General features: G+C 38.9%; 2 protein-coding genes across 2 annotated transcripts; both read right to left on the reverse strand.

The window, feature by feature from the left end:
- Nucleotides 1–6270: 6270 nt before the first annotated feature.
- LOC147625664 (uncharacterized) lies at nucleotides 6271–6891 on the reverse strand. The gene has a single exon (XM_086817710.1). The coding sequence runs from the start codon at nucleotides 6889–6891 to the stop codon at nucleotides 6271–6273; it is 621 nt and encodes a 206-aa protein (XP_086673836.1).
- A 43-nt stretch (nucleotides 6892–6934) lies between these two features.
- LOC147625665 (uncharacterized) lies at nucleotides 6935–7515 on the reverse strand. The gene is made up of 2 exons (XM_086817711.1): nucleotides 6999–7515; nucleotides 6935–6966 (listed from the first exon to the last, which is right to left on the reverse strand). The coding sequence occupies exons 1-2, from the start codon at nucleotides 7513–7515 to the stop codon at nucleotides 6935–6937; spliced, it is 549 nt and encodes a 182-aa protein (XP_086673837.1).
- Between the last annotated feature and the right edge of the window lie 18021 nt (nucleotides 7516–25536).

Below are 25536 nucleotides of genomic sequence, written 5' to 3' on the forward strand. Positions count from 1 at the left end.
TATCAGGTTTTGGTGCGATCGATTTGATCTTCTTTCATACAGGTGGTATACAGGTGGTATGGAGTTTTCTCTCAATGCTTTGTTTTATTTTCTTCATCCTTATGTGGTTTGGTTTGGGTGGGATGGTATTTTAGCATTAGTTGTAGACCCTGATTGGGTTGATGAGTTGGAGTGGTTGTTTCGGTGGTTGGCTGTCGAGGAATCTCTTCCAATTGCCGAGAGCGACTTTGGTCGCATGGCCCAATCTTTGGCCGTTATTGCGCCAGAGATTTTTGGTTCAGGTGTGGACACCTTAACCGATGCGTCCGATGATTCTTCGGATGATTCTTTTCATCCTGAAGATGTTGTGGTAGACTATCTTGATGAGGAGGATAAGGATGAGGGTTTGGGCTTTGGCCTCCCTCATGGCTTCTATCGGATACTTCTACCTAGCGAGAGTAGTTTTGTTTCGAGAGCTGTACTGTTGAACGAGACAGAGGGCCATGGGGTGACACCTCAACTTCTGCCTTTTGGTGTAGTGAATGCGCCTGTGAGTTCTCGCACCGTTTTTTCTGAGTCCCATGATGTCAATTAGTTTTGTTTTTCTTGTTATTTATTTCAAAAAAAAACTTTAAAAAGAAACAATTGTTTTGTTTGTGTGATTTGTTATGTGTTTTTGTTGTTTGTTTTGGTTTGCATGTGGATTGGTTTTTTTGTGTTTGTTTGTTTTCAATTTTAGGTACATTATGTTTCTTGGAAGTTGTAAATTAATTGTTTGAATGGTTAGTATGTGCAGATATGGTATTTTCTTTGTATTTTTGCATTGCTAGGTGCAAGAAGATGGGGGAGTAACTTGGGAACAATGATATCATAGTATTGAAGATTGTTTCTGGACATGCAATTTTTGCTACTCAGAGGATATGCAGTGTTCCACAGGTATATTTTCTCTAATATATTTGGTTATTTTTTGATCACTTGCATGGTGTGTGTAATAATGGGGATTGTGAGTTGTGTTAATCCAGTTGCAATTGCTTGGTACTTGACTTATATGATTCTTTCTTTTGGAAAGATTTGGGGTTTATTAGTCAAGGATACTAATTCTATGAGTTTCTTGCTGAGCTCTGTAGTAGAAATTGGTCATTACCACATTCATCTTAACTAGGCATGTGCTGCATTGACTATATTTTTTCTCTTTAATGGTAGTTAACAGCTTGTAAGTGCTTAAGAACTCTAGTGAAATGAACTTTTCTCCCTTATTCCTCGGTTATAATGACCATAATAGTCTCGATTTTCATGATGAGCCTGGGGAGGGTTTTCAAATCAACACCATATTGGGAAATTTGGGAATTTCCTAAGTCCCACTTTGAGAAATAGACCTATTTTTTGTGCATTTTGTATAGAAATATTTGTATTTTTATAGCCAAACCTAAAAGTTTACCTTATCTATGAGAATAAAGCAAATTAAATGTTGAAAAAATAACTAGAAAACTATAGAGTATGTGTGTTTTCCTAAGGAATTTCTTCTTTACTTCACTTTATATTAATACATGATGCTTGGACATCAATGCATTCTCTCTCTCTCTCTCTCTCTCTCTCTCTCTCTCCAACGCTTGACCTTTGACTACATATGCATATTCGCCATACAATATAATAGTATGGTTATAATTCTGGTTAGCTCTTTCTAGTAAGTTGGAAAGAATCTGTATGTGTGGTTAATAGTCTCGAAAAGACAATATTATAGTATGGTTATAATTCTAGTTAGCTCTTTCTAGTAAGTCCTATGAACATTTTAGAATATATTTCCATACACACATGCTACAACACTTCCCACATTAATATGCATACAAGACGTATGTGTAGATCATACTTAGAAAAACATATTTTAAGAGGAAAAATATTCGACCATGTGGCCAAATATCAATAGACACCAACTTGATACCTTTGATAATATAAGTCATACCAATATTTCAATCAAAGCAGTGCAATTGCAATTGGCAAAAGCATTGTAGCTATATGATACAAAAAAAATTATTCCTATATATTTGACCATGTGGTAAAACATCAAAAGATCCAACACTTTAGACAAATATTTGGATCAAAGTAATGCAATTGGAATTGATTCAAGCATTCTAGCTACCATACAAGAAATTGCTTCTTCCAATATAACTTCAACAATTGCCAGGTCGTGAGGTCATGAAGAGTAGGGGACATGCTTGCAACGAAGGCAAAGGCAGCCTAGACCGTGTCTTGAAGCCTATCGGGCAAGAGATCATAATGGCAAGCCCTAGCCACACTACTAAGGGGGATGCTCATGAAGAGAGCAAGCACACACCTAAGAAGGCCACCCATGGTAGACTGTGAGAGAGAGAAAGAAACGTGTGTGTGCATGTGGGAGGTCTCCATGCTCTCAAGCTAAAATGAGGAGAGAGAAGGTGGGGAACCATAGAAGAGACATTGTGTGTGGGTAGAAGAAGAAGGAAAGAAGAGAGAGGGCAATATGACTGCGCTATGTGTGTACATGCAAAATAGGAAAGAGAGAGAAAGAGATTTGATCACTTTGACATGGTGCATACTTAAAAGTAAAAGCATGAGAGTGTGAGAGAATGTATTAGATTGTGTGCATTATTCTTGTGTTTGTGTTTCAGGAGGAGGAAGAGAAAGAAAGAAGAAGAAGAAGAGAGTTCACGAGAATAATGAGTAGAGAGAGAGAAGAAAGAAAGAAAGAGTTTTGAAGTGTGAAAAAGAGAGAGTGAAGAGTGGAGTGAAATGAAGATTAGCCAAATGTTGAATGCAATGATGCTCTTGTTGCAGATTGACTGAAACGTGGAAGTGTTGGAAATATCGGTTCTTTTTCATTAAATTCTTGGAAACAATTTACACAAAACCATCTTGACATTAAATTTCTTTATTCAGTTTAGAATGGTGAAGTTGTGTCTTGATGATCTGTTGGGTCGTAGTAGTTTGTTCTTTTCCATTTGTGTGTCTCTGTGGGTGTGTGTAAATAAAACATTATAAATTATTTCAAACAAAAAGATGTCTTTTCGGTGTGTGTTTCTAGGATTTAGGCTGTGTGTGGTTGTTATTTAGGACGCATTCACTGTTTTAGTGAGTATTTAGTGCGTTGGACTAGAGAGTAGGAAGGCCAGTCATTTTTTGGTGCGTTCGTCGGGAGATCACTAGCTAGTTAGTAGCTACGCGATATCTCGGCGCATATATTTTGCGTGTGAGAACCAGGGTTTAGGAGTTCAAAAAAAAAAACGGCACGACTCCTAGGATCAGAAGGACTTAGGAGTGGCCGCAAGGAGTCAAATGAGAGAGGGGCATTGGTAAACACATGTGATTTTTTGGAGAGTTTTGCTAACTGGGTTCCGTACGAAGAAGAACGACAAGAGTGGGAGGACATATTCATTCAAGAATATTACCCACGGTTTCCCAGTGATGTGATACGTAAGATCAAGGCCACATACTGCAAGGATTATCTTAGATCCATAGAGCCCTTTGGTTTGTTCCATGCACCAATATGGTGGAAGTGGTTTATCAAGGCAATTTTAAGGTCCATCAAGCTAGATAATCCAGAGAATCACGAAGAACCTCAGGAAGTAAGAAGTGCATGAGTGAGTCTACTCAGGGTCGAACAATTGACCCAAGACAAGCAAGGGAATAAAGGAGGAAAAGGAGGGCTGAACGAGCTGAAATCCGTCTCACTGCACAATTAGAGTTAGTGAACCTATTGTTGAGAGAGCAAGAACCGAACGTGACACAAGGAAGATCCTTGGATAGTGGTCAATTTCAGGTTAGCGTTCCTTCTAGTCTAAGCGGGGAAGATCTTTCGTGTGATGACCAAACAATAAGGGATTTAGGAGTCAGCAAATCGACCTAGTACAAGTTGATAGCCCAACAAGAGAAGAAAGAGAGACTATTGTAGGCACTAGCGGTAGTGTGCCTGCAGGACTTAGAAGCTATCTGCGATTACCTAGGGTAAGACCTAGAGCTTTAAATTTCTGGGACGATCCAACTTTTGGGGTATTACCATTTTTCCAAATGGCTATTCCAGCACAAAGAGCAACAATCCGGTTAGCTGACTTTTCTCCATCAAATTACATTTAGAATATCATTCTTCATTGAGGAGCTTGTATATAATACAATGAATTCTTCCATGAAATCACAATCTAGAAATCTTGAGCTAGTCTCTCTCTGATGTTGAATGCATTTATAAACACCAAGGTACAAGTTGTAGAAAAGAGTGTATTATTTTTGTGTCACATCATTTTCATGGAAAGTACAATTTTTGAAGGTTTTTTATGAAGTGTCTAGCTACACGACCATTTATGTAGTCATCCTTATATCCTAGCTGATGAGCAAGTTGCATTGCTTCCATATCCTTTAGAGTAGAAACCAAAGGAATCCGCTTTAACCTCGATACTTGTGAGACACCCAATGGATGGGTTGGATGAATTGAGACTCTTGATGATGATCCTTGTACAATTGATGATCTCTTCAAGCAAGAAGTGATTGAAGATTGTTTCATATATATTCCATCTCCACGATTGATGTTCTTGGGTTGTACTGATGATGAAGATGACATAGCATTATCATCTCCTTTAAGCCATGTGTCAATCACAACCTTGAATTGTGTGTACAACTCATGTCCATATTGAACTGGCTCAAGTCCATATCGATCAAATTTTATGACTTCACGTGCATCATGGGATCCACTTAAGCGAGTCAAGTAGGGTAGAAGTTCCTCAATAAAGATTGAGTCTCCTTGGTTAACATCAAATGTCTGTGGATAGATGCAGTTCTCAAGAGGGTTAGGACACCCCTTGTAGGGACTATCATCTATCAAAATAGTCTTTCTATGTTCACAAACATTGCCATATTCATTCCACACATACTGAAGGGGCTTGAACATTGCTTCCACCCCCATCTTGTCTGGCCGATAGATGATCTTGAGTGGATGCGTATGGCATTTCTCCTGTCCCCAAATCATGAAAAAAGGATATCTCCTTTTTGCATAGCTCTCCAAGCAATTGATTATTGCGATGACATTTTTGTGTGAAGCTGTAGACCAAACTCCCACTTGGAATCTTGCAAATGTAGCTTCAAGAAACTCAATGCATCCTGGTCAAAGAACAACCCATTGCTTGCCCACTCGAAAACTTTGGAACCTCTTTGATGTGGAAAAACAACGTTGTAAAAGAAGACCATTGAGATCAAGTATCACACATAGTTTGGTAGCACTTTTCGCCAAGGCCACATCACTTACTTTGTTTGCTCTGCTCAAATCTGCCAAATATGCAAATAGACTATTCTTAGTCAAATTTGAATCATTCTATCATACAACACAAAGGTTAAGAACAAAATAGACATCTAGTCTCTTACAAGTTTTTTTTTTCATTTTAGAGCTAGTAAGCTAAGATAAAAACATTATATATAGTTCAATAGGGCTAAGTTTATTGTACTATTCCATATATACATTGTATAAGACATTAAATTTAATATGCAAATAGTATGCATGGATGGTAGATATTTCATCAAAATATATTTTTGACCATCTGGCAAAAAAATCTCAAAAAGTACTATTATATGACTATTGAATTAAGATACAACAATGTATATAGTTGCAATGAACATTTTAGAATATTTTTCCATACACACATGCTACAATATTCCACATTGATGTGCATGTAGGACATGCATGTTGAGCATACTTAGAAAAACATATTTCAAGAGAAAAAATATTAGATCATGTGGCCTAATATCAATAGACACCACATTGACACTTTGATAATACAAGTCATACCAATGTTTCAATCAAAGCACTGCAATTGAAATTGAAAAACTCAATGTAGTTGTATGACACAAAACATTTTCTTCTAATATATTTGACCACATGGCAAAATATTGAAGGACACAAAACTTTAGAGAAAACCAATACCAACATTTGGATCAAAGTAATGTGATAGCAATTGATTGAAGCATTCTAGCTATACCATACAAGAAAATATTTCTTCCAACATTATCATGTACTTCATACTTGTATTTTAATACAGAAGCACAAACTTTTTGCAACCAATTTTAGGTACAATATGATGAAAATATTTCTAGAAATAAGGACTCTTAAACAGTAAACACAAAACTGAGAGAAATAGGCTTGTAAGGCTTGCTTTAGATAGCACCACAAAATGAGAAAATATGTAGGAAATGTTATGTCATGAAATCATCCTCCAAAACACAAGTTCAACCTTACACCATAGTGTTCTCATTGACAAAAGTTAGAGATAGAGAGGTTCAAACACCTGAAGTAGCCTTCAACCTCTCTTTCATAATAATATTTGCTATGTCTTGGCTTGATTCATCCACACCCTCCGGCGGTAGGTCAAGAGCTAGAGCACCAATGGGAGGAACCTCTTGAGCACTTGTAGGTGGGTTGGCGCTCTCATGGACTCTCCAACATGCCGCTTCAATCTCTCTTTTCTCTTGACTATTGCACACCACTGCAATAGTCTTCATGTGATGTTCCAATGCGAGCGTTGATGCAACACCACATGAGAATATATCACATACAACCTCATGTGCATCATTGAATGCCTTGATTGTAGCCTTGATGACCTTCTTTTTCTTTCTAAATATGGCCTTTGCAATAGTTTGTTCTTCTTCAAGCTCTCTATCCATTCCTTCTTTGTCAATGGCTTCAATGGATTCATTATCCAAAATGCATGGCTTGTTGGAATTTCCAACATATCGATCTAGATTGATGAAGCTTTTCTCCATGGTCAAAAGTGTCAACACAACAAATGAATCCATGGCCCCAAAAGCAAGACTCTTGGCCATTGGTAGGAAGTCAACACTTCCAACTTGCATATGGTACTTGCATGAAAGATTCTCAAGGGCCTCCTCCATAGCTGCCATTTGTTTGCGGTTGAGAAATGACAACAAAATGAATTGTTTAGGCTCACATGTCATTTTTAACAATGTGAAGACCACCTTTCCAAACATGATAGAATCCCATGTCATGCCCCCAACTCCATGTGCCACTTCTAGGACAACCACACCAATGGTAATAGGATCTTTATACACATTGTATATAAGATCGAATGCCTCAAGGTTGCACCCCACAATATATACTTGCCAAGGTAAGCTAGTAGAAGAATGAAGAGGATCTTGCTTCTTCACAATAAGAAAGTTCACAATGTCTTTTGCACCATTTGGCAATGGTCCTGCATCAGCCCCACGTGTGAGCTTTTTTGACACCCAATCACTGCAAACACCTAAAATCTTTGTGTATACATCATTGGTGATGTCGTATTCAGCAACAAGATCTTCCCAACTCTTCATCATACTATTGCTAGCATGAGTTGAGGCATTGAAGAGAGAAACTAGCTCCTCATGGAGCACCCTATCTTGCTTGATTTGCTTTGCCCTTGTCTCCATGTCAACAACATCCTCTTTGTCCCATTTGTTTCTAAGAAAGACGATGTGTCCATCATTAACTTCCTTTTGTAATGTGAGGATGTCCCCATCCTTTAGACCCATAAGGCAACAAAAAGTTGCGGGAGAAGGCTGCCTTCCCTTCTTTGATGAAAGCTCCCCCTTTGAGTATCTCTTCATGATGGTAATCCAACCATCAAATATCTCTTGTGTGCTCACTATCATATGACAATCACGTGATGCACACTTTTCTCCAATGTATTCTAGAAATCTCTATCAAAAATAAAAATATGAAATGGGAAAGAAAACACCAAATGCATCTTGAATAAGACAAGCTAAGGTTGTACATCATTACCTCCCATGGTACTCTTTGAGGACTACCCTTTGGAAGCCCTTGTTGAGGTTTTGGTGGAGACCCAAATGCTATCCATTGATCCCTTACTTGTTGAAGTTGCTCAAGATAAGGACCATTCTTCATAACATTGTGGGATTCCATATTTGTCATCCTAGAAAGCTCAATGCACATTTCAGCAGGACATTCCACCAAGATTCTTGCATTCCTTGTGGCATATAGATGTTTGGTTGCTAGGCATCGATGAGTGCTACTTAGGATATAGATCTTTGCCGCATGGATTGAGTGAAGACCTGATATGATCCAATAGGAGTAAGAATGTAGCTTATCCACCTCCACCTCGTGACGATGCATGGGTCGCTTCACATCACTCTCCTCCAAAAAAGGCATGAGGTATGCTACTGTTGCTGGATTCATGGGATTCTTTACAAAAGATGATGTCAACTTTTGCACATAATCCCAACAAAGTGTTCTATAGGCATATAAAGGTGGTGCCTCATAGCATCTACCAACATCAAAAGGAAACTGTGTGGTTGAGCCAAATGGAAAGTATTTTTCAAACATGTGAAATCCTGAACCATCCTTTTTACCCTTCTTCTTAACCATGTCTGAAAAGTCAAAGGTTCTTTCAACACCCTTGACTTCAAGTGACACCAAAGGTGTTGCTTGGATTACTTGTGCCTTTGAAGATTGGTTTGTGTTGTCTAGAGGAGTGTTAGGAGGTACACTCACACCAAGAGCCTGTGAGTTTGAAGCTATTGATTGTGCTTGTGCATCTTGAATCTTTGTCCTCTTCTTTGGTCGAACACCATGTTTTGTAGGAGAAAGAAGTTCACTATGCTTGATAGACTCAAATGTAGCTATTATGTCCTGTGTGCCTGATATCTCCTCTGGGAGGCTCCAACCCATTGCTCTCAAAGAGTATACTTCATCCTCTTTTATATGTGTGGATTGAAAAGATAAGGGATCCAGGTTGTATTCAATGTTCTTTCCCTTGATCTTTACTACAATACACGGGATCCCTTCCTTCCCAGCACATCCATCCATCAACCCCTCAATGATCCCAACTTGATCATATGTTGAATCCTCAAGCTTTGAAGCATATAAAAGGACATTGTTTGCCCTTTTTCCTTCTTTGTCATAAACATCCATAAACCAAGGCCACACAAAATCCCCACTAACTCCATCAATGATTTGATTCTCCTTCCTTGCCGAAGTAGATTTCTTTGCCATTGAATAAACCTACATAAGTACAAAAAATAAGATATATTAGAAACAAATCTCAAGTTTTGACCACATGGCCAAAGCTTTACTCAATAGTGTTATGATTACCATATGCATGCATAGGATTTGACCAATGTATGTCCAAATATCATCATAGAAAGGATTTAAGTTAGAATTTAACCATATGGCAAGATATTGCACATGCAACAATCAAACATAGGTGCTCGTGGATTTTAGCCATACTATTATGCAACATTGAAAGAATACATGATTTTCTTACTTTTTTCCATAATTTCAAATTTTGTTTGACATGAAATAGAGAGACAATGTGTTACATGTAACAATTGAGATACAAAGATTTGACCACAAGGCAAAAGCCTATGCGTCCAAAATGTTGAATGTAATAATTATAAGGTAGAATTTGACCATATGAACAAATCTTGTGACAATGGAGAGCACTAATGTTAGAGATCACTAATGGATATATAGAAGTGAGCATGGATTTTATCCATACTCTCATGCCACAATGTTTGGTTTTTTTGTAATACCAAATTTCATGTAGACATCGTCATAGATTCATCATGGACATATTGTCATGAAAGTGGCCATTTGATAATTTATATTCTATGTGTAGCATGGGTTTTTGAAGGAGATGTCTTCTATAGAATTTGACTATATGGTAAAAACTTTGCTATGTTTGGTTTTACTCTTAGAAGACAGCTCTACTTGGCCAACTTCCTTAAATCCTTTCAATGTACAAGTGATCTTGGATATAAGATGATTAAAAAAAATTAGAACACAAAAAGAACCATCTTAATAACCTAGGTGTCCATGGATTTTAACCATAATTCTATGTAACAATCAAACATAGGTGCCCATGGATTTTAGCCATATTATTATGTGACATTGAAAGTATGCATGATTTTCTTACTTTCATCCGATTTTAGTCTGATATGCAATAGAGACACAACATGTTACGTCTAATAGTTGAGGTACAAAGATTTGACCACAAGGAAATATCCTATGGCTATTTCAGAAAGAAGCTTTCATATTGACCATGGCTTTTGGCCACACAGTCACTTTTGTTTGAAGCATCATATAACCAGAAGTATATTTTTGTTACCTCTTTTGTAAGCACAAGTATATGTGTGTCTTGAAAAAGTCATTTCATGTGAAATGCATACATATACAGAGAATTATTCTACAATGTCCAATTAGTCTCTATTGTGCTACATGGATAGATCACTATTTTCTGCATAGCGAGTGATTACACATATGTGCAAGTAGTATATAGAAGTACGCTTATACAAGCAAGGTCAACGCAGCATACAAGAAGAATCAGCAAGACAGAAGCATTCTCAAGGGACAAGGTCGCATCTTTGCCATAACAAGAGTGTTGAAAAACTGATCAAGGTTAGTTTCATACTTGTTTTCTTATTTCTGCATTGTTCATTTTTTCAAGTAGGCTCTTAGTCAAGAAACATTCTCGATTTTAAGAAAACTGGGTGTGAAGTTAACCATATTTTTATTTTTATGTCATGAATGTACTATATGATCTCATTTATCTTACTAGGCTAATTATGATTAAGAAAGATTAATTATGTAATTAAGTATTATGAACCAGAAAATCAAGAAAACAAAGAACATGCATGAGGCAAAGAGCCTACCTTTAAATGGCTATGGTTACGATGCTTGCTGGCAAAGTTCTGATTAGTGTCAATATTGTGAATGACTGTTGTTGTTGCGAAGCTTGCTGGAAAAGTCGCTTTTGATTAGCGTCTGATTAGCGTGTGAAGACAGAAACAAGAAGATGTAAAAAAGTAGATATGCAGATGAAACATACATGAAGGGTCAAAATCTTGCTTAAGCACAACTGAATCTTTTGATTAGAGAGCGTAGGTGAGGCGTAATGCAGAGAAAACATCACAGAGAGAGCAAGAACAAAAACCAGGGTCGAAAGTGCGAGCAAGAAGAAGATTACATTTTTAGGAGAAGAGGGAAATCGTAGAGAGAGAAGATAGAAAGAGAGGGCCAAATTCAAATTCTTAGAGAAAGTTCACATCAGTAAAGGATATCTTCTTTAATGAAGCATATATTCTCAAGAATATATCACATTTAATGAAGAACGTTTATAAAAAATGGACGTTTGACAATAAATGGAATTATTTAAAAAATCACTTTTAGTTTCACATCATTAAAGGATATCTTCTTTAATGAAGCATATATTCTCAAGAATATATCACATTTAATGAGAACGTTTATAAAAAATGGACGTTTGACAATAAATGGAATTATCTTTAAAAAATCACTTTTATCAAAGTTCGTAATAAGAATTAAGCAATCGATTTTTTTTCATATCACACATAGGTCTTACCGTGGGGCCGGGGACCCCGCCACTGGGGGCGTTGCCCCCCGTCCCCCCAGACCCCCATCGGCGGGGGGCGCTGCCCCCCAGACCCCAAACCCCCATCGGGGGGCGTTGCCCCCCGGACCCCCCACTGGGGGCGTTGCCCCCAGACCCCCACCCCAGGGGACGCTGCCCCCCGGACCCCCAGCTGGGGACGTTGCCCCCAGACCCCCACCAAGGGTGCTGCCTCCTAGACCCCCATTAGGGATCATTGCCCATAGCAACTAGTGCCTCAAATGTCGTTTAGAGTTTCCAAGAAATCCACCACTAAAGTGAACAATATTATAATATTATTATATTCCAAAATATACTATTATAATATAATATTATTTTATATTATGATAATAAGTTATATTAATAAATATTATATTAAATAATAAATATTAAAATATTATGTTATTAAATATAATATTAATTTATTGATATATTTTTTTATAAGACAACATAGAAAGTAATAAGTTAGTTACATAGGATTACTCATTTTGCATCATTTATTGCTTTGCTAAAAGAGTTCCTATGTCTACATAGATATTTCAAGAGGTGTTGAGGCTATTCTAATATTAATGCCATATAAAATAAGATTCACATCTTGCTATTCTATTTTCACGACCTTTACTTTTCATTATATGGATAAATCTACTTTTTAATTTGACACAACTCATATTAGTTACTTCTTGATGTATATTACTGACAATGTGCACTACATTTAGGCCATGATACCAACTATTGGTATATGATTATTCAATTTTGCATCCAAAATTATTGCTTGTGCATGCACTAACATTTGTGCTTCCCAATATATTAATAACTATTCTACTTACCACGTGGACATAAACTTTGCACCAACCAAATCTTATTCATACTATGCCTGCAATACATTAAAACTTGAGAGAATTTGACCATGCGGCTAAAACATTCTCTACACTAGCACACAATAAATTGTCTTCCTTCGAAAAGTTACATATGGCCTGTAAATATTTTAAGAACGATAAGCCTTGAGAGGATTCGACCATGTGGCTAAAACATTCTCTAAACTTGCACACCATAAATTGTCTTCCCATGGAAAAGTCACTTATGATCTAAGTATATTTTAAGAATGATAATCCTTGAGAGGATTCAACCATGTGGCTAAAACATTCTCTACACTAGTTCACAATAAATTGTCTTCCATGAAAAAGTAACATATGATCTATAGATATTATAAGAATGATAAGCCTTGAGAGGATCGGACCATGTAGCTAAAACATTCTCTACACTAGCACATAATAAAGTGTCCTCCGCAAAAAAGTAACATATGATCTACATATGTTTTAAGAATGATAATCCTTGAGAGGATTCAACCATGTGGCTAAAACATTCTCTACACTAGTTCACAATAAATTGTCTTCCATGAAAAAGTAACATATGATCTATAGATATTATAAGAATGATAAGCCTTGAGAGGATCGGACCATGTAGCTAAAACATTCTCTACACTAGCACATAATAAAGTGTCCTCCGCAAAAAAGTAACATATGATCTACATATGTTTTAAGAATGATAATCCTTGAGAGGATTCAACCATGTGGCTATAACATTCTTTACACTAGCACACAATATACTATCTTCCATGGAAAAGTAACATATGATTTGTACATATTATAAGAACAATAAGCTTTGATAGGATTTGATCATGTGGCTAAAACATTCTCTACACTAGCACACAATAAATTGTCTTCCCATGGAAAAGTAACAGATGATCTACCCATGTCTTAAGAATGATAAGCCGTGCGAGAATTTGTCCATGTGGCTAAAACATTATGTAGACCATCACACACACCATGAATACTTTTTATACTAAAGTAAGATATGATGTGCATATATCCTAAAGTAAGATATGATGTGCATATATTATAGGCTATTGAAGTTTTCGCCATATGGTCAAAGCATCCATTTCAACTAAGCAATGATGACTACATAGACCTTTTTTATCTAGTAACCCAAGTAATCTAGATCAAGGATATACTACCATGTTCATTGAGAAAACAAGTTTTGGCCATGTGGTCAAATTTATTCTCTCTCTTATCATGTTGGAAAATGGAATACTGCACTAATTTTGCAATGTATACTTCAGCTTGTCATCTATTAATGCATGTTTTCATTATCAATGCTATGTGATTACTTGATGAATATAAGATCACTCAATCTCTTATGATTAAATGTCTTATGATGAATATAAGATCACTCAATCTCTTATGATTAAATGTCTTATGATGAATATAAGATCACTCAATCGCTTATGATTAAATCTCAAATTTTTTCACTTACTCAGGCAACATGGACCAAGACTTTCATTGTGGGGATCGTGTCAATTTGATGATGGATCGAGATGTTGTTGCACTTGGAACAGTATGTGCAATATGTCCAACTGACACATGCCATGGGCAAGTCCTTGGAGATGGATTTTTGTCAGTTTCTATCGACAACTGCCTAAATGATGTAGCTTGCTTGCCATTTCCAAACAACAATGCAACAAAGGTCATTCAGGCAGTGGGTAGTTTTGTAAAGTGGGAAAAGAAAGATGTGGTGGTTGTTACAGGTGCCGTCATGATTGTTAATGATGATCATGCGATGCCACCTTCTAATAATTTTAATGCTGTTGGAGATGAGGACACTCCAAGTATTCGTGAAAGTTGGAAAGAGCGTAAAGTGATGCTCTGGACAGAAGGCAATGAGAAGTACGTTGGAACAGGGATTATTCTCTTAACATTTCCATATGATGTGATTAACTTTGATCTATTAGGAGAAGAAGATGTGGGTGTGGTGGTAGATCAGATCCTTGATCCAACTACAAGGATAGACACATGTGACATGCTTCAGTGCATCAATTTGGTTAGGTGGCCTATCAAACAGGTCACCTTTGATGATGGTACACCACTGCTACATGAACAGGAAACACAAGCTTTCACATCTCCAAATGAGAGCATAAAAGATGTGTGTGAGGAAATTGAGGACTTTATTTCAGGTTCAAAATCCATTTTCTTACAGAAGAGATCATATTGTATGATCAATAGAAGGCCTAGAATTCTTGCTCTCAAAGCTTCGAACTTGAGAACCTCAATGGAATCAGTTTTACTTGTTGCTACAATTGATTGTTGTCCTGCAAAGTGTTGTCAATATGCTGATAGAGATGCAGTACACCAATTGCGGAGGCACTTCTGGGGGTTACGTTTGGAAGAACGTACCAACTATGTTTATGATGTTTTGGAGTCATCATGCCGCATTGACAATATGGGTACACGAAAATACAGTTTTATATTCAATGGGAAAGTTGTATGCGGTAGGGCATGGTATGGGATGCATGGCATCCCCAAAACATCTTTCTATAGGTATAGGTTGCATTTTGAGAATGGTGTAAGGAGGGCAATGCATGGCAATAAAGGAGCAATTAGAGCAGCTTGGGATCACACACAAATGGGCAGGGCAATCTTGAGAGACTTTATTGAGAAGAATGCAGAGCAAATGCCACATAAAAGTAGAACCATGCAAGATGGTTCCAGAGAGACACAATTGGTCATCCCAGATGTTTATAAGCAAATAGACATATGGGGAGAAGTGAATGCCACATTAGATGCTATTGGATGTAAGCAAATGTCTTTGTCCACATTCAATCGAATTTGGAATACAGAGTTCAAGCATGTCACCTTAGCAAAGACAAGCGAATTCTCCAAATGTAGTGTCTGCTCAGAGATCAAAGAACAACTTGCAGCAACCAAATGCCTTGAAGAACGCAACATACTATTGAGGAAGCGTCAAAGTCACATGCTGCAACACAAAGTCTATGGATGGCGTCTAGCATCAGTGCTAAATCCTGAAAAGAACTTGTGCATCATACATGACAAGATGGACCAACAAAAGACAGCTATCCCGAGGTAGAGAGTTCGATCAAAAGAGACAGATAGATCCACTCAACTACCAGTTTCCTTGACAGGCATGATCACACATGGGCATGGGGAAGGAAGATATGGGCACTTTGCGATTGATCTTTGGCCCCATGATCCTAACTTCACAGTTGCCTCATTGTCTCTATGTTTCAAGAACTTGGAGAGACTTGACAAGCATGAAGCTGGTGATCTACAACTAGATGGAATGCCAAGATCAAGCTCTTTGTTGCTAAATGCTTTAAACTCAAGGAAAGCACTAGACTACCAGCAACAAGGTTCTCATACTACTACACAAATGGAGGACATAATACTACAGGATGGACAACAAGGTTTTAGACGACTACCAGAGAACTTGTTGCTACAGCTAGATAATTGTGGATCAGAAAACAAAAACCGTTATCTCTTTGCATATTTATCATTGCTTGTGGCACGAGGGACCTTCAAGATGATCCAAGTTGGGTTTCTCATGGTGGGTCACACACATGAAGACATTGATGCAATGTTCACCAAGTTCTCAGAGAAGCTTAGAACAAGCATGACATTCACTTTTCCTCACCTTATGCGGCATTTTCAATTGTGCCAGTCAACAAGGCCTTCTCCTTTTTTGTTGACACATGTACCAGACTTCAAGAGTTACATTAAAGGATACTTATGATACTGCAAGGATGCACTTGTTGGTCACTCAAAACCACTTCACTTTCGTTTCTACATGCAAGGGGATACACCTCTAATGTAATACAAGATCCATCCTAAGTCAGTAGAATGGTTGCCAAGAGAAGGCGGTATTGAACTATGGAAAAGAGACTCAACAACAGGAAAGCCTACCCTTCCAAAGGGTCTTCCAAACTTGCTACCCATGTCTGAGTATATTAAAGATCATCAAGAGGTGGTAAGTGGAATCAAAGACTATCTCAAGTATTGGGAAAGATGGTCAAGTGTACAAGGTCCTGAAGCGGAGTACACAAAGTTCATAACACCAGTGATTGATTATTGGAAAACCATGCTTGATGCACTTCAAGCTCCAAATGTCCAAGAAGCAAGAGTATTCATGGACATTTGGCCAAGGACACAAGGTGATACATTATTTCAAGACATAGATGATGTGGATGACTTTCTTGGCTTGGAGGAGTTGAATGACCACTACTGTGGTCCTCTCAGCAAGTGACCAAAAGATGCATTTCAACCAATGATAGATGTCAAGAAAGACGACTTTGTACTTGTTCGACCTTCACATCCAATATATCCAGTATGGCTTGGTGTTGCACAAAGTGAGGTTGATAAAAATAAAAAATCAAGCAACTATCAAAAGATCTGTATACAATATTGGGCACCAGTTTGTGGTCGACAAAATGCTACAGATAAAGAGGTATATCAGAATTGCTGGGATAAATACTGGATGTGCAACAAGAAAGACCCTCAACGTTGGGAGAGAGTGGATACAATTGTTTTCTCTTGGATAACAAAAGCTACCAAAGTTCCCAAAAAAATTAAAATCCCTCCAAAGGTTGTCTTGAAGGCTAAAGCCAATCTACAAGAGTCATTGGGCTAAAGACTTCCATGCTGGAGAGGTTGCCAAAGATAAGGTGTTTATTAACACCACCTATTTAAGATTTTATCAATATCTTCTACATATACAATAAATATACTTCACCAATATTCAAGGTTCCAAATTAATGAAATTCCCAAATTCACGGGATTCATTTTGATTTGGAATTCCCAAACTATTGGGAGATTCCCAAATTCTCGAATATTGTGTTAATCATTGCCTTTGAAAAATGATGAAAAAAAAAGAAAAAAAAAGAGAAGAAAAATAAAAGAAGGAAGAAAAATAAAAATTCAAATGTATGTATGTGGTATATGTGGTCTATCGCCTTAATGGTTCTTGGTAGGTGAGGAGAGTCATGCTGGCAGGGTTGTTAGTACTCTAAACCGATGCCTTGGGCTGTTTTGGGATAGCCATCGCCATGTGAGCTTGGTAGGTTCTTGGAGTCAACCTAGCCGGGTGGCAAGGTCTGAGAATCGCAGCCTAGTTTCATATGGGGTGGTTGCCATTGTGGTGTGCATTTGGTTTTTTTTTAAAAAAAAATCAAAAGAGAAAAAAAATTGAAACGAGAAAGGCATGGTTCTGATATAAGGGAATTACAATCAGGCAATGACTTCCATGGTTAGTTGTGCTACTATTGTCTTTATGAAATATGGAAGTGAGTGGAAGGTAGTTTTCCTAGAGTTTTGTAGTTATGGATGGGTTGTTTCCTATTTGTTAAAGTGGAAATATTATAGACATAGTGAGGATGTTGTGGTAGTTGCTAATTTTTACTATTTCTTGGGATTTGATGTTTGCTTAATAAACCTTTTTGGTTTATCTATCGATTAGTGTTATATAAGTTCTTGTAGTGGTGTTTGCAACTTGGATTTTCATTCACTCATTTATGTGTGCTGATGTGAAGGTGTTGAAGGTTTGTTTTTGTTTTTGTTTGTTTGTTTGGTACGGTATAATTCTAGTGTATGGTTGGTGATTGTTTCAGAGTGATGAAGTGGAGATGTGATGCTAGGCAGTGATGGTGAAGAAGTTAAGTGTGGGGGAAGCTGTAAAGTGAAGTTGCTGTTGTGTTTGCGAGGACGCTCACATTTCAGTGTGGGGGGAATGATGACCCCTGGATCGAAGCCATTTTTAGAAATTTTTAGGGTTTAAATAGGGTCAATTGTGGTTATTTTAGGTGCATTTCCATGGTATTTGAAAGCATATGTGTGTGGAATGTCATGGTATTTGCATGCATCATAATCAGGGATTTCATATTCACGTGATCACAGCCTTTTTTCTTGTGATCACAGCTATTGTTCACAAATCTCAATGTTCACAAAATTCACAGTTCTCTCAAATCCTAGAGGGTGGGATGACCTGGTAACCCACAATTGGCCCGCCGGGCTACAAGTCTGGACCGCCGGGCCCGCCGGGCGCGCAGAAGCCCGCCGGGCCCGCCTCCCGACCCGGCGGGCTATATTGTAGTATAAAAGGGTGGTCCAGGGGGTCACTGTTCACAGAATCTTCCTTGTGCTTGGTGTCAGTGGTGCTAGTGTGATCAATTTGAGGTAATTTTTAAGTTGAAAGTGTTGGTGTCATTTAATTTTTTGCATACGCTTAAGTTTAACGTTGTTTGTGATGCATGTGCATGTGTCGTTAAATGTTAAGAGGCCCGCTGCAGATGGCCGAGCGATTGGCTAGGTCTGCTGATGTGCACTCTTAATATTTAACTTATGTAGAAGTTTTCGTTGTGGCACGGTATCTGCAAATGGTCGGTTTACTGACTAGGTTTGCAGTTACCAAGTTACAATGCGGCTTTGTTTTTGTTAAATGCTTTGAGAGCCCGCTGCAGATGGCCGGTTTACTGGCTAGGTCTGCTGATGTGCGCTCGTAGCATTTGACATGTGTGATGCTTTGCTACTTAGTACGGTATCTGCAGATGGTCGGTTTACTGACTAGGTCTGCTGACACCAAGCTATGTGGTGAAGTTTGTTTTTGTTATTTGGTTTGATAGTCATCTGCAGATGGTCGGTATACTGACTAGGTCTGCTGACGATGTGTCAAAGCATTTAACTTGTGCCATAGTTTTCATCTTAATGCGATATCTGCAGATGGTCGGTATACTGACTAGGTCTGCTGACGTCAAGTTAAGTCATAAACTTGTGTTTTGTGTTTGTTTTTGACGATGAATGTGATTATTTAGTTTGCATGACATGAGTCATAAGTGTGTTGGATGTAGAAATCTCTTAGTTAGCTTACAAATAGCATTTTTTGTGGTTATAAATGTTGCAACTATTTGTCAATTATATTGTGCAGATTGATGGCGACGCTTGCACTTACTCCTGAAATCAAGAAATCAATTCGTATCAAACTCGTTACCTTCATTAGTTGCTTGTCACCTAATCACATCGAGGGTATTGTGTCTGATAGGAATCGATTTGAGCAAATATTAGGTGAGGTTGTCCGCGCAGTGAAAAATATCCATGTGGGTGCTGATGGAGCAGCCATCAAGCATTTTGTTACTAGCATTGTGGGCAACATGCCTAGATGCGCTCTTGACCTAGGTGACGACAGACCAGCGGAAACAAATGAATCCAAGCTGGAGCACTTCCACACAAAATGGAAGGTAGAGAAAGAGAGGTCCAAGCGTGCAAAGGCCATAGACACCCAAGCTATCCTGAGCAAGAGAGCTCGCAAAGAGCTGGACCGGCCTGCTGATGAACAAGAAGATTTATCATCTGGTGCACGTGAGGTCTCTAAAGGCACCCACTTGCAGCGCACAAAGCATAATACTAACTGCAGCATGACAATTGGGTTGCCTGCAGAGGCCATCATCACAGAAAAGAAGATGGGCTCTGGATCGTACGGCGTTGTACATAAATGCCATATTCAAGGTGTCTCCTGGTTTCCAGAAGGCATTTCTTATTGTGCAAAGCAATTCCTTGGTAGTCGAAGGGCTCAATTGAAGTCTTTTGCTCAGGAGGCTTCAATCGACCTAACCCACAGGGGCATAGTGCGCGCCATTGGGCACACAAGGAAGGAGCCATGGATACTGCTCTTCCCCCTCTTTAATGGGGGAAGTCTTGGAGATATAATGGAGTGTGTTCCGCCTCCTAAGGGGACCCTCAGTTCCATGCTTGCTGCAGGCAAAGGCAACAGATACAAGAAAAAACAAGTGGCTCCTCATGAAATGGAGCGATACAAGTCTTTGATTTTTCATGCTCCCGAGCTTATCTGTGCCCTTGTGAATACCATGGCCTTCGCACATGCTGAAGGGATCATCCACAATGATTGCCACCCCTGGAATATAATGATAGATTTCACCAAAGAAGGGGTGCCACGGGTAGGCATCATTGACTGGGGTCTTGCATTGAGGGATGGGATTGAGTTCAAACCCACAAATATCGCCAACAAAGCAGAGCACGATCAACGCCCCTGGAGAGCCCCTGAGCTCGCAGATGTAAGGTCCCCTTGTCCATGGAGCAATGCATCAGATGTCTTCTGCTTGGCTTGGGTGATTGAAAAGTTTACATTATTTTGTGCTGAGTTTGCAGAAATGACCAAAGTGCCGTGGGTGGGTAAAACTGCCATCCACACAAATTTGATTAAGGAATGGACGGCTGCCTATATGACGCCATCAAAGGAAGATAGGAAGACCATGGTAGATTTTGAGGAGCAATTGAAGAATTTGGAAGTGTCACCTGCTGCATGCTTACGTCCACTATCTGAGATGACACCACACTTATTTTAAAGCCTCTTGTAAATGATATGTTTTGGTTGGCTATCTATTCCATGACCTGCCTTTAATCGACTGACACTATTTTGGTCCCAATTGTTAAATATTATTTTGATCCCAATTCTCTCTCTCTCTCTCTCTCTCTCTCTCTCTCCATTAGGAACTCAATGGAGTCTTCTTGGGCCCTTTTATTTGGCAGTTTAAGGGAGTCAAACCTTTTCTCTTAAGAAGAAACGTTTTCTAATTAGAAGCTTCAAAACGGCTACTTTATTCGAATTTGAATTTTGGGGGGAAAATGGAATTTAAAATCTAGTGAATAAAACCATATCATGTAACATATCTATGGAAAACTCTTGATGCGTAGATCACGGATCTATAATCTCCGCTCAAATCGGAGCTTGTATGTAGAAGTTATGGAGGTCCGAAAATTGTAAAATTGCCCCCTCCCCTTTTTGGGGAAAAAAGTGCACCCTTTGACCACTCTTACACCTCTCTTACAAACCATTGGTTTTTGCTTACATGGCGGGCTCCTATTTGTCAAAAAGTTAAACGTTTCCATAATCTCATGGCAAATTAAAGGGCCCAAAAAGACTCCATTGAGTTCCTAATGTCTGAGTATTTGAAAATAACAAGTTTGCAGTAAATAAACATTGATTTTATAAACTTATACCTAACATCTGAAAATAACTTTAAAGCTATTCCTAAATTAACATTGATTCTATAAACTTAAAGTGTATACATACTTTTTCTCAGATGGCTGATAATAATGAAGCCGCAAAGAAGGCATTTGAACGCTTAAAGCAAATCTCGGGCACTGGCACTGTGAATGATGCGGCACGTATTGCCAGACGCACCTCCAAATGGGCACCGGCCCATAGATTACAGTATGCCCAAGTAAATAAGAATGTGTCCAAAGAGATGGTCAAGAGCATCTGGCCTGACGTCTCCAATGATGCCATAAAAAAAGGGCGCTTGAAGCTAACACAATGTAGTGTTCCTTTAATTATCGAGCATGCGGAGCGCATTTTTGTGGATGTCATGGCCCAACCCATGCATCACGGTGACTGTCCCCTCTGGTTTGCTAAAATGCTATATGCACAATTTGTGCAGAATTCAGTTGTAGACTTTAGCTCTCGACCTCCTCATCTACATGTGGAAGACATTCGGAGTGAGTCAATCACTATGCCTCGAGATGAGTTGCAACTGGCCATTCTTGGAGCCTCAATGGAAGTTCATCACACGGTTGATGAGCTTCAAACTCAAATCAACCAAATTAGAGGCACCCAAGGCCCTCAACAGACGGAAGCAACACCAGAGCGCGGGCAAGCACCTGAAAGTTCAAGCGCTAGAGATATACTAAGAGAGAACAAGCTCTTGAAGAGACGCATAACGCAAATGGAGGAGCAAGGCCATGCAAACTCTCCTATGACGGCATTTGAACACCCGAATAGTTTGGAGCAACCACCTCTACATGGGCACGAAAGTGGCGGACCATGCCCTATTTGTTATAGTTTCTTTCACTCATGGTCTGGCCACTACACTGTCCCATGTGGGCACATGTACCACTTGACCTGTCTTTTGCAACACATGGTCAACAGTACTACGTGTGCTTTGTGCGGCAAAGAATTTCACAAAAATTTGTATATATGTTTTAAATTGGGTGCCGACTATGATCGGTTGACCAATGCACGACACATGGACGAGTTAGAGCCGCATTTAAACTTATCTCTCTCTTAAATGCAGCCCTGGAATTTAACAAGATTCGGCAACTTTGTTCAAAAGATTTCCAATGCTCTCTCTCTATCTCTCTCTCTCTCTCTCTCTCTCTCTCGCACACACACAAACACATGCACAGAGATTACTTTGGAGTGTGTCAAAACTAACATGATTTCGTATTCTAAGTTTAACATGACATGACTAAAAACCATACTCTCTAAATTGACACTAACATGTTTGATATCCAGTTGTTGCAAGACGGATTACTTTGGAGTGTCTCAAAACTAACATGATTTCGTATTCTAAGTTTAACATGACATGACTAAAAACCATACTCTCTAAATTGATCACCAACATGTTTGATATCCAGTTGTTGCAAGACGGATTACATTGGAGTGTGTCAAAACTAACATGATTTCGTATTCTAAGTTTAACATGACATGACTAAAAACCATTCTCTCTAAATTGACACTAACATGTTTGATATCCAGTTGTTGCAAGACGGATTACTTTGGAGTGTCTCAAAACTAACATGATTTCGTATTCTAAGTTTAACATGACATGACTAAAAACCATACTCTCTAAATTGATCACCAACATGTTTGATATCCAGTTGTTGCAAGACGGATTACATTGGAGTGTGTCAAAACTAACATGATTTCGTATTCTAAGTTTAACATGACATGACTAAAAACCATTCTCTCTAAAATGTTCACCAACATGTTTGATATCCAGTTGTTGCAAGACGGATTACATTGGAGTGTGTCAAAACTAACATGATTTCGTATTCTAAGTTTAACATGACATGACTAAAAACCATTCTCTCTAAAATGTTCACCAACATGTTTGATATCCAGTTGTTGCAAGACGGATTACATTGGAGTGTGTCAAAACTAACATGATTACATCAAACGTGAGGAGCGTCTGCGGGTGGCTTTACTAACACCAAAATCGGGTTGCAAGTTTTCTTCTATCTCTTCAATAAAGCACAAGTTATCGCTCGTATGTGGGACATTAGGCTCTACATCTCCATTCTCTTCTGCATCATACTCATCCTAAGTAATGTCATATGTCCACTTAGGCATCTCTTCGTTGTAATCATCTGACTCAATTGACTTCACCAATTTATCATTACAATACATATACACCAACTTCTCAGCTCTATCACTCAATAAACGATTTCTGCTAATAGAATGCACATACTTGTAACTGCTCCAATTACGTTCAGAACTAGAATTTGAAGCACATTGCGCAAGCACTCTCACAGCTAAGCGTCGCAAAGTTGGAACACTTCCCCCATTCAACATCCACCATTTCCAAGCAGGCTGTTCCTTAGCAAGCTTTTGCACAAACTCCAAGGCAAATCTACCTTCTTTCAATTTATACTTGGTTAGCTCAATTACCGCTGTTGCTTGCTCATCTGGATCTTCATAAAATCGCTCCACAACATCATAGAAATCATCGATTACCTCCTCATCTAGGGCATTCACGTCCATATGCCAGTATTCTGGGTCAAGACAATATGCAACACTATGCAATGGACTATGTGCTCCTACCCACCGAGCGCTTACATACTTGGCCAAGATATTTCTCCTTGCTCTGGTGAATGGAGGACTCCAATGCTTGACAACAGTTTTAGTGGGCTCCTTTGGGTTTGTGAGGCTTTCTTGAATGGACCACCACGCCATCCAAACCTTCCCGATATTTGGCAATCTAGAATCCAACTGGCGCAAAGCAAGCATAACTGGCATCATAACATGATAACAATCTGCTGCTTCCTCCCATAAACTACGATCCGATATCAAAGATCGCATGTACCTCACCTTTTCTTTAACCTTTTCGGACTGGTCAGCCTCCCACTCAGAGAAGCCAGCACACACAAAGGTTTCCATGACTGCATTCCTATTTCTTAGGAGAGATTGAAGCATATAAAAATTAGTGCAAAATCTGGTTTCACAAGGCAACTTTAGCATAGTTTCCATGCGTTGACGATACATATCTAAAACACGTTGCCGTTTGAGCACAAATTTGACAATCTTACTTGCACTATCGATAATCTCCTTGAACCACTCTGTATCAGCATTTTTGTACCAATCTTGTAACACCAAGTTAAGGCTATGAGTGTTACAACCAAATGTATAGATATTGGAAAATCGAGATTCCAACATACGACCTGCTGCTCGACAATTAGCTGCATTATCCATAATCACTTGAAGCACATTTTCAGACCCAACTTGGTCGATAGCATCACCAATGATATCGGCGATAAATTGACCAGATTTAATTTCCCCGGAGCTATCAACAGCTTTGATAAAGTATTCCCACGAGGACATACCAACATTACATTTATCAATGGACGTCTTTGGGCATTCGACCAACCATCACTGACAATTGTGCATCCAGACTGATTTGTGGTGTCAATTATGAGTCTTTGAACGCTTTCCCGTGTGTTGTCATAGCACTTGTCAAGTAATTGATTTCGCATGTGGTGATAAGTTGGTGGACAAAACCCCGGTCCATATTCTCCAATCTTCTTCCAAGCCATCTTCCATGAATCTTTCGTGACCATAGACAATGAAGAACCAGTAAAGAAGATCGCTTTCGCTAAAGCAAGTTGAGCATCCTCTAAAGCAGTGGCACGAAAGCTGTCAACTAGATTAGTTTGTCTGGTACGAGACATACCCACCTGAAACTCAGGAGATGCATCCATCAGTATTGAGACAACTGGACCTTGGGTGTCATTTTGGCAAGTAGTATGTGTTGGAGTCACTCCTTGGTTGGAGATCCCTCCACTTGATGCTGCCAAATTCGGCGATTGGTGATTTCTTGCACAGAGATTGGGCCTCTTGTTTTGTGATGCTTGTTTACTTATCAAAGCTCTAAGGCGCTTTGCAGCATCATCAGCTCCTGCACCCTTGCATTTACCTCCGGGATTTTTTGTGCTAGTGCAAAGCAAATGCTCCCTTATTCTGGGAGCACCCCCAGATTTTACCAAGCCACAAAAATTACACTTCCATTCGACAAATCTAGAAAGATTGGAAGCAAATTGCCATTCAGGTCCCGGTGATTTTCCTCCGCTCCTCCTCTTGCCACTTTGAGACGCAACATTCAAAGTTTGTGCTGTCATATCTCGTTGCAAGGAAACTCCACTAGTTTCTAATGGTCTGTTGCTTCGTTGGGTTGATGTGCCGCAATTAGAAGCAACCATTGTAACACCTAAACAACAATCATGCAAGATTTGAGATC

Source organism: Cibotium barometz, chromosome 23 (assembly GCF_041138505.1).
Source record: "Cibotium barometz isolate CiBa-2024 chromosome 23, ASM4113850v1, whole genome shotgun sequence".
In the NCBI taxonomy this organism is placed as follows: Eukaryota; Viridiplantae; Streptophyta; class Polypodiopsida; order Cyatheales; family Cibotiaceae; genus Cibotium; species Cibotium barometz.